Source organism: Colobus angolensis, unplaced genomic scaffold, assembly GCF_000951035.1.
Source record: "Colobus angolensis palliatus isolate OR3802 unplaced genomic scaffold, Cang.pa_1.0 Scaffold142, whole genome shotgun sequence".
NCBI lineage: Eukaryota > Metazoa > Chordata > Mammalia > Primates > Cercopithecidae > Colobus > Colobus angolensis.
The window spans coordinates 4192193-4202631 of record NW_012114511.1 but is presented as its reverse complement, the minus strand read 5'-3'; the positions used below and the strand labels follow the sequence as shown (position 1 = coordinate 4202631).

At 40.5% G+C, this 10439-nt stretch overlaps 1 protein-coding gene across 4 annotated transcripts in view; it reads right to left on the bottom strand.

The window, feature by feature from the left end:
- Positions 1-10439, bottom strand: part of CTNNA1 (catenin (cadherin-associated protein), alpha 1, 102kDa) — a 162039-nt gene that overhangs the window by 40685 nt on the left and 110915 nt on the right. For all 4 annotated transcript variants that reach the window (XM_011935307.1, XM_011935309.1, XM_011935308.1 and 1 more), the window contains 2 exons: positions 7588-7668; positions 5932-6084 (listed from right to left, as the gene is read on the bottom strand). In XM_011935307.1, coding sequence (XP_011790697.1) covers positions 5932-6084; positions 7588-7668 — 234 coding nt within the window. The remainder of the gene's footprint in view (positions 1-5931; positions 6085-7587; positions 7669-10439) is intronic.

Sequence of the window (10439 nt, the reverse complement as noted above, 5' to 3'; positions counted from 1 at the left end):
AAATAAATAAATAAATAAATAAATAAAACATCAGGTTGGATAAAAGGAGAAAGGGTATATATATTTTTTTATTTTAAAGAAAGGACACAAATGGAAGGGGGCAGCCAATAATATGTAGAACAATGCAGCAGCAATCCTGATAGGACAGATTTGAAGGTGATATACTAGGTGAGTTTCAAAACCATACATAGAGCCAAACACCTACCCACATCCAAACTGATAGGAACGAACATGATGACACTGAGCAGCAGCACCTATGTAGGGAAAGCCTAGGGACTCTGACCAACTGTGAGCTCAATGGGCATCACAGAGTGAGGCTGCTGCCCAAAGGCTGAAGGCATCCTGGGATACACTGGGCAGTCTTCTTCCAGAATGATGACAGCCTCCACTGCTCTACCCTCATCCCCAGACCCTGGAGTAGGTGTTCCATGAGGGCTGGCCTTGAGTGAAGGGCATTCAGAGGAGAGCTGGGACAAAATGAGCCTCTGAAAGGCTCAGGGAAATTATCTAGATCAACAAAAGTACAAGAGCCACAGAAAAATTTTTATTTATTTAATTTAATTAATTAATTAATTAATTTTGAGACAGAGTCTCTGTCACCCAGACTAGAGCGCAGTGGTGTGATCTCTGCTCACTGCAACCTCTGCCTACCGGGTTCAAGTGATTCTCTTGCCTCAGCCTCCCAAGTAGCTGGGATTACAGGCATCTGACACCTCACCCGGCTAATTTTTGTATTCTTAGTAGAGACAGGGTTTCACCATGTTGGCAAGGCTGGTCTCGAACTCCTGACCTCAGGCAATCTGCCCGCCTTAGCCTCCCAAAGTGCTGGGATTAAAGGCTTGAGCCACTGCGCTTGGCCTGAATTTTTAAATTTTTTAGTAGGCACATTAAAAAAGCAAAAAGGTACCAAAAATTATTTCAACATACAATCAATATAAAAAAATTATTACTTGGCTGGGCACAGTGGCTCACGCCTGTAATCCCAGCATTCTGGGAGGACGAATCACTTGATCGAGATTGGGAGTTCAAGACCAGCCTGGTCAACATGCTGAAATCCTGTCTCTTCTAAAAATACAAAAACAGCCAGGAGTGATGGCAGGCACCTGCAAATCCTAGCAACTTGAGAGGCTGGGCAGAGAACTGCTGGAAACCAGCAGGCGGGAGGCGGAGGCTGCATGAGCCGAGATCCCGTCATTGCATTCCAGCCTGGGTGACAGAGCAATACTCTGTCTCAAAAAAAAAAAAAAAAAAAACTAAGCTATTTTATATTCTTTTTCCATATTTTATATTCTTTTTCTATACCACATCTTGAAAATATGTAAGTATGTGTCAACCCAAAATATCTGAGATAGGTCTCAGTCAATTTAGAAAGTTTACTTTGCCAAGGTTAAGGATGCGCCTGTGACACAGCCTCAGGAAGTCCTGTACCCAAGGTGCTTGGGGCACAGCTTGGTTTTATACATTTTAGGGAATCATGAGACATCAATCAATATATGTAAGATATACACTGGTTCTGTCTAAAAGGCTGGACAACTTGATGTAGGGAAGGGGCTTCCAGGTCATAGGTAGATAAGAGACAAACAGTTTCATTCTTTTGAGTTTCCGATTCCCTTTCCAAAGGAAGCAATCAATCAGATATGCATTTATCCCCATGAGCAGAGAAATGACTTTGCAAATGGAAGGCAGGTTTGCCTTAAGCAGTTCCCAGATTGACTTTTCCCTTTAGCTTAGTGATTTGGGGGTCGCAAAATTTACTTTCCCTTCACATATGTATCTTATGTTTTTTTGTTTGTTTTTTGTGGTTGTTATTTTATTTATTTATTTTTGAGATGGAGTCTCATTCTTGCCCAGGCTGAAGTGCAGTGGCACAACCTCAGTTGACTGCAACCTCCACCTCTGGGGTTCAAGCAATTCTCCTGCCTTGACTCCTGAGTAGCTGGGATTACAGGCACCCACCACCATGCTCAGCTAATTTTTGTATTTTTGGTAAAGATGGGGGTCTCACCATGTTGGCCAGGCTGGTCTCGAACTCCTGACCTCAAGTGATCTGCCCACCTCAGCCTCTCAAAGTGCGATGATTACAGGCATGATCCTGCCACCGTGCCAGGCCATTTATCTTATGTTTAAAGTACCTCTAATTCACATATGTGTAATCAGCAAGAACATGGACAGGAAGGGCTCCAAAAAAAAGGAGGTTATGACTCCCCTCTCCTAACAGCCAGATAATCTACCAGTTAAATATGCTGTCTCTGGAGGGAGAGTTTCCCACTGCTGAAGGATCCAAGAAAGACTACATGACAATAAAGATTACAAGTGAAAGGGATTTACACACCAGACTAAGAACCTATGATTCTATGAGAAAGGACCACTCACTCTGGTGCAAAGAGATGGGATCAGATTCCCTGCAGAGAAGAAAAAACTTGACTCAGAAAAGACAATCTCCAGGGAAAAGGAAAGCTCAAAGCAAATAGCACCCAGTAAGACAAGTGGTAAATCACTGGGTAATGACCATAAAAAGGATCGAAACAAACGTGCCCTGCCTTACCTCTTCTATGTGGTGTTTATGACTTTGCAGCACCCTAAGGTAGCCTGTGTAATCAAGCTACCTAAAAATCATGCATTTCACATAACTTTAAGATGGGGAGGTATTATATAATTTGTCTGGTCTTTGTCCTTGATTCCTGTGAGGAAACCTCTGAATCTTTGAAATTTCAGTAGTAATGGAAGAATGTTATTAATGCATGGCAAGCCCTGATAGTTTATGCTAAGGAGATTCCTCAGGATAGCGGGTCAACCATGTGATTAGAGGACCAGGGCTTTGAGGGAAGGGGACTGGAGATTGAGTTCAACTATATCATTATTGGATCATCATGCCTACATAATGAAACCCCAATAAAAACTCTGAACACTGAAACTCAGTGGAGCTTCTGGTTGGTGAAAACACCAATGCAACAAGAGGATGATGCACCCTGATTTCATTGGGAGAGGCACAGAAGCTCTATATTTGAGACCTTTCCAGACTCCATCCTATGTGTCTCTTCATTTGGCTGGTCTTGATTAGTATCCTGTATAATAAAATATTCTACAAGTTGTTCTAGTGAATTACTGAACCTGAGGTGGGTCATAGGAACCCCTTAGATTTGTACCTGGCTGGTCAGAAGTACAGGTGGCCTGGGGACCCCAGAACTTGCAGCTGGCATATGAAGTGAGGGCAATCTTATTGGGGACCATGCCCTTAACCTACGGGGTCTGCACTAACTTCTGGTGATTATCATCAGAACTGTATTGCCGTATTTCAGGAGGAGCACTCAACCCAAACACATCTGACAGACTTCTCAGAGGCTGCAGTGTCTGGTCCTCTCCTTTCTTGCCAGAGGTTTATCACCATCAGCCCTGCCCAGCTTTCACACAGCACTCTTACTTCCCTTACACCACAGGGAAAATGGCAAATGGCCCTTAAAACCAAAGTTGGCCTGCAGACGTTTAATCCAGTTAGAAGAGAATGAGAAGAAATGGAGCAGTCAAGGAACTAACACTCACAATGAAATATTTTACCTTTGCTTAAAACAAGTCACTGACTAGTTCAAAGTGTTTCATTGTAATACCAAAGTGGTAGGGGAGGAGAAGCCTTGTCACTGAAGAATAAAGTTCTGCCATAAGTCAGGAATTTGAGGCTTCTACAACACTTTAAAAATTCACTTCCTTTTCATGGACATACACAATTATACATCCTCTGTCTCTATTACCGTAAACGTAATTTAACTGTTTGCAGAATGGGACTACAAAGCCTATGGTTATGCCTCAAGCAATGAAAAACCATGTGTCATTTAATGCATAGTTAATGCATGTGGGGGTATGGAGAGAAGAGAGGTTAGAAAGGGGTGAGAACTGAGCTGTGATGGGGAACACCAAACTCTCGATTCTAGGGGGCCCTTGATTAGTAGTGTTCAGAATTAAATGAAATGAAATAAAATATATAAGCTTGGAAAAAGCTCCTGGAGCAAGGTCTCCAATACTTCCTGGCCCACTCAACGCTTCAGTGGGGTGTTAGGCTGTCCACTAAGCCAGTGAGCTTTGAGTGCACAGTGCTCATTATTGGAGGGATGTAAGCCAGGTGAACTTAGGCAACCTACTTACTTAACCTCTCTAAGCCTGTTTCCTTACCTGAGAAATGTTGTGGGAAGTACACTGTACTTGCACATAGCTGATACACAGTAGGCACTCAGCAAATGTCAGCTCTCTTAGGCTGGAGAGGCCGAGGATGATACAGCTGGCCCTAATAAAGGATGCTCCAACACAGACAAGGACTGCCCTCTCTTCAGCTGCCACACTGAGCCCTTCACCATGCTGGTATCCAAGGCCTTGGGCTGGCAGCATCTTTGCTTCTTACCATGTGGAAGAACTTTCTAATACATATGCTACTTATAGGACACTGGCTTCCTGAGTGCAATCTTTGTGCATGTGGAAGTTACACCTCATGCTGTCATGTGACTACTGTGAACAAGATTATGCTTAATGGAGACAACAAAATCGAAGTCTTCTCATTTTAGTTTCAAATGCCAGAATCATTAACTTAAATAGAAGACTGACCTATGTATTCCGTACATAATGAATTCAGGTCAGAATAACACTTAATGTTCAAAGAAAACGATGTAAAATTAGTAATGCACGATGTGATTACTGATGTTTTCCTTGGAAAATTTTTATGGTATTAACATGGCCTAGCCAGGCACAGTAGCTCACGCCTATAATCCCAGCGCTTTGGGAGGCTGAGGCGGGCAGATCACTTGAGGTCAGGAGTTTGAGACCAGCCCCATCTGTACTAAAAAAAAAATACAAAAAAATTAGCCGGGCGTGGTGGTGGGTGCCTGTAATTCCAGCTACTCAGGAGGCTGAGGCAGGAGAATCGCTTGAACCCAGGAGGCAGAGATTGCAATGAGCCGAGATTACACCACTGCACTCCAGCCTGGGCAACAGAGCAACACTCAGTTTTAAAACAAACAAACAAAAACAAAACAAAACAAAACATGGCCTAAAATCACTATAAATCCAAAAGTACAAGACACGTATTTTACATAAGGTCCCATTTTCTGTTTTTACACAATGACCAGCTTACCATATGGTCTATGGAGTATCTTTACGAAGTATTAGATGTTCTGCATTAAGATTATAAAATCAAATAACTTGGAATACATGCTTATTTTGCGTCCCATTTCCAAAATACAGCAATAACAAATAAATTAAGTAACATAATATCAGTTAGCAAAAGGAGAAGTAAGCCTAATTTACCTGGGAATTAAGTCACGATTCACTCTTTCTTCTTGCCACCCTACAAACCAACGACTTACATACAGATTTCTACCAAGCAAATATAACTAATTAGCCCCATGTCAGGGCTCAGTTTTTCCACTTTTAAAACAGTTTTTCCACTTTATGCCTGAGTCTGTGTCTCAGGCATAAAGCTAAGCATTTGACATACATCATCTACTTAGGTCCTCAAAATAATCCCAAGATAGATATTATTAGTGTCCTAATTTTACAGACAAGAAATGGAAATTGAGGAAGGTTAGGTTAACTTGTCAGGATGCAAGTGCAGGCAGTATAGTTCCTGAGCTCTGGCTCTTAGGCACTGCTGCTTTCTATACTATCTTTTGAGTCTAGTCATGTCATGATTTACCTTTATTTGCATTAAGTGGAGATGTTAGGCTTCCAGGATAGGAACTGTTAATATTTAACAATGTACATAATTAATGTAAAGTGACCAAAACAGTAGTTTTCCCTAGATGTTAAGTGATAATGAAAGACTATCATCTCATACATGTTGTATGTTAAGTGGGCCCTTACAAATTTTAGCTAATTAAATAATGTGATTAAAACTCACCACACTTTACCAAGTTGCCTACACATCAATGAAACTGCTAATTCACCTACCTCAATCAATTTGTTGGCATGTTCACGGAAAACTTGGGCATACTCCTTAACTTCTTTCTCATTTCCATTCTTTGCAGCTTCAATCAATACCAAAAGTGGAACATTGGTTTCCAAGAAAGAATCTGAAACGTGGTCCATGACAGCTTTGCGGAGCTAATAATTAAATTGTAAAAATTTGATTTTATTTCTACCAAAAAGGTATTAAATAGATTGCTTTTTATTCTGTTGTACACTTTAATAAAGCTTATGGTAGACTGGCTGCACTTACATGAGGACTCCTCATGTAAGCCATACAGTTACATAATCTGACACAGGAAACATATGATCGTGGAGACAATGGTTTACATTACTGTAGTTACAGCATTTCAGCAACAGAATCTCAGTTTTTAAGACAATATATCTTTTTTTCTTGGGAATTACAAAACTAAGGCTTACCACTTAAATAATACAAAAGCTGAACAGAAAGCAGCTCTGGGTTGAATTGGCACATAGCCTTGGAATATATGTAATTAGCCTAATTGGCTAAATAAAAAGAGAAGAGAGAAAAAGGAGCTATCTGGTTTATCTGAAAGATTCACACACTATGAACCTTAAAACTTAAGGTTCTCAGGCCGGGCGCGGTGGCTCAAGCCTGTAATCCCAGCACTTTGGGAGGCCGAGACGGGCGGATCACAAGGTCAGGAGATCGAGACCATCCTGGCTAATATGGTGAAACCCCGTCTCTACTAAAAAATACAAAAAATTAGCCGGGCGAGGTGGCGGGCGCCTGTAGTCCCAGCTACTCGGGAGGCTGAGGCAGGAGAATGGCGTGAACCCGGGGGGCGGAGCTTGCAGTGAGCTGAGATCCGGCCACTGCACTCCAGCCTGGGTGACAGAGCGAGACTCCGTCTCAAAAAAAAAAAAAAAAACTTAAGGTTCTCTTTATAACCATCTCTGATACTGCTTCACCAAAAGGAAACTGAATAAAGATATATTCTATCTTTAATTTTGTTTTATATCAGACATAAGCAATAAAATATCTATCCATTACCTCTTAAAAACTGTCTGTATTACAACTTCTTAAGTCTTAATACATTATTTTATAAAATCAACCCTAACCTCTTTAAAGACTAAAACTCAATTTGACTCCAAAATGTTAATGGGGTCATTTATCATTAAAAGGCTTGATTTATCTATTCTCTATTTACTAACTCAGAAAATTCAGCACCTCAAATATCTCTATACTTACCATATTTGGAACTGGAAACACTTCACCAAGGATCTAAGGGAACTGCAAGTGTGTAATGAGCATAGGGCAAGTCAAATAAATAACTGAAATTTCTGTCTCTATTGTACATAGCCAATAAAACAAGATCCTTCAGGATTATTTTCACAGGTCGCCAAGTCATTTTAAATTTATTTTCCTATCTGTATACGCCTTTCACACTAGAGCTAACTTATTCAGTCCAACACAGTGAGACTGTATTACCCCATGTTGTCATGAAATCTGATTAGCCATTAAGAAGCATATTAGCAACAAAACAAAGATAGGCACTTTCTTGTGAAAATCCATCCTTTCTCTCAATAAAAAAAATAAGGCCAGTGCTTATTAGGATTTTAATCAAAACTACAGAATTGAGAACTTAGAAAAACAACCAGCACTTTCGTCCAGATTACCTGTCTACGCAAGTCCCTGGTCTTCTTGGTCATTTTATCTATCGCAGAATTGAGTGCATCACTTCTTTCTTTACGTCCAGCCTGGATAAAAGGAAAAGAGATGAGCATTTTATTCATTTACAAAGAAACCTAATGATAGCCTATAGCCATGTGTGCTCATGTCAACATTGAAAAAACAGTACAACTTCTTAAACCCAAAGTTGGAAAATACTGGGGAGCAGAGGGGTGATATGTGGCTTTATTCATAAAAACCCAACCTTGTAATTCTTGGGCTCCACATTATCTGATGATTGAAATTAAGGGAGTTTTGCCAAAATAAGAGAAGCCAAGAGACAAAGAGCTTTGCTTAAAGTTTGGCTTTTAAAAATTAAATTTATACTTTTACTCAAGGTTCAGCATACACCAATTTTATTAATGAAGCAGCTCTCCTTGAACTGCAGCAAGAACAGGGCACACTTGATTTTGATGAACTCTTGAGATCTGAAGAATATCAAGATGTGAAAAATGGGACCTGGCACTTAAACAATGTGAAACAACACATTTAAAAACTAAGATGTACCTGATAGGTCAGAGCTAATAATGTTTATTATGCAGCTCAAATCATAATGCTTTGTAGGATTACTTTGGTTATTTTTTAAAAAATCCTAGACGAAGCTTTAATGCAATTATATTGCACAGAAAAGAACCTACTAGTCACTCTTGAAGTAGTATGTAAAACAGCATTTCTTCAGAGGTCAAGGTGTTGAGTCGAGATTTGCCAGGGTAACATTCTAAGCAGAATCAAATGGAATAAAATAGATAGCAGCTGAAAGAAAAGGGACAGAAGTCTTTTTTTTTTTTTTTTGAGACGGAGTCTCGCTCTGTCCACTAGGCTGGAGTGCAGTGGCGCTATCTCGGCTCACTGCGAGCTCCGCCTCCCGGGTTCCCGCCATTCTCCTGCCTCAGCCTCCCGAGTAGTAGCTGGGACTACAGGCGCCCGCCACAGCGCCCGGCTAACTTTTCTTTGTATTTTTAGTAGAGATAAAAATAGTAGAGATTCTACTATTTAGTAGATTTAGTAGAGATTCACCGTGGTCTCGATCTCCTGACCTTGTGATCCGCCTGCCTCAGCCTCCCAAAGTGCTGGGATTACAGGTGTGAGCCACCGCGCCCGGCCCAAAAGTCTTTTTTTAAATCCCAGGTGGAGATTGTTGTGTCCCTGGAAATACCTACATCATGCAGGTTAAACTATAAAGTATATTAAAAGCTTGTTTTCACAAAACAAACATGGTTCTTTCTGAAAAACATGCCAGTAAATCACAGGAGAGATACAAATGAACAAAGGAATTGAGCCCAATGTTCCCCCTCTGGATGCCCTCAAGACATTTTGATATGGGTATGCTCTTAGTACATAAGCCAGTACAGCAGATGAATGGTTAGGAATGGGGAGATCTGTTTACTAAGTGCCTTTAACGGACATTTGTTATTCACTTTATCTCTTATCCCTACCTGTCAATTGGGGAAAATGCCACCTATCTCTCTGTGGACTGTTGGAAATATTGAGGGATATAGGTTATTTAGCAAAGGGCAGAAAGGAGACAACAGGAAACAGTAAGAGTTTAAATATAAGTAAAATTGATATGGTCACTATCAAATCTGGTTATGGTCTCATTCCTTAACCTGTTCCCCCCAGCACTCTTGTACTGCCAATAAAATTAAGTATTCCATTAACATTGATGGGGAGGAGAGGTCTCAACAAAAACTCATTCAAATAGGAAGATTTCTACCTGCAGGAATAAACTGATTTATTCAGGGCCATGAATGTCAACCAACCAGCTGAATGGACCCCCTTCTCAGTCAGGGCATTCCAAAGTAAACTTGGAAAACTAGTTTAGGCCATCATGGGAAGGAGGGAGTCAGACGTGCCTCATTATACTCTCCTCCCTTTGGAATTCAGGCACAACTGACCAGCACTAACATTAAAAAAGAAATCTAAGACTGACAAAGCAGATTATTTGTAGCAATAAGGTACCAAATTCCAACTGGACTCTAGTATAACATCACATGACAGATAGCAGGCCCTGAAAGAAATCCAACTGTTAACCCCAAAATGTATTTCTCTGAAATATTAATATTTTGAAATGGCCCTGCAAATTGGTCACTTTTGGGGAAAATCTACATTCTGTAGAGAATTTCCTTCCCTTTCTAGGTTTTTTCCTGATTTAGGAGAAATTTAAGAGTCTGGCAGCTTTTAGGATCTGATAAAAGGTATCTGATTTGCCAACTAATATCTGAAGTCTACTACCTGGAGGCTTCATCTACATAACAAGAACCTTGGCTTCCTGCCCCCATCTATCTTAACTACAAACATTTCTTTCTGCTGACTTCAGCTCTTCAGGGAGAGCTTAACCCTTTCAACCAACTGCCATCAGGAAATCTTTGAATCCACCTATGACCTGCAAGCCCCCCTCCAATCCTTTCAAACTGTCCAGGCTTTCAAGACCAAACCAATGTACACCTTACATGTATTGATTGCTGTCTACCTATAAAAAGTCAAGGTATGACCCAACCACCTTGGGAATACATTCTTGAGACTGTGCCTTGGGCCTTGGCCATTCATATTGGGCCCCAGAATATTTATTTCTTCAAACATTCTACGGAGTTTGACTCTTTCTTGTTAACATTAGTCAGCTTGAGACGTGCAGTTATTTACTCACAATCTTAAAGCTCAAAACACCAGAATCTAAGACAAAGGTAGCTAAAACTGAATCACAATCAAACTGACTTCATAATTAATGCTTTCAGAACCCTTAAGATACTCAAGCACTCACTTCAAGAAAATTTCTCTAAATAAACCCTGTAAAGTGTTCCAC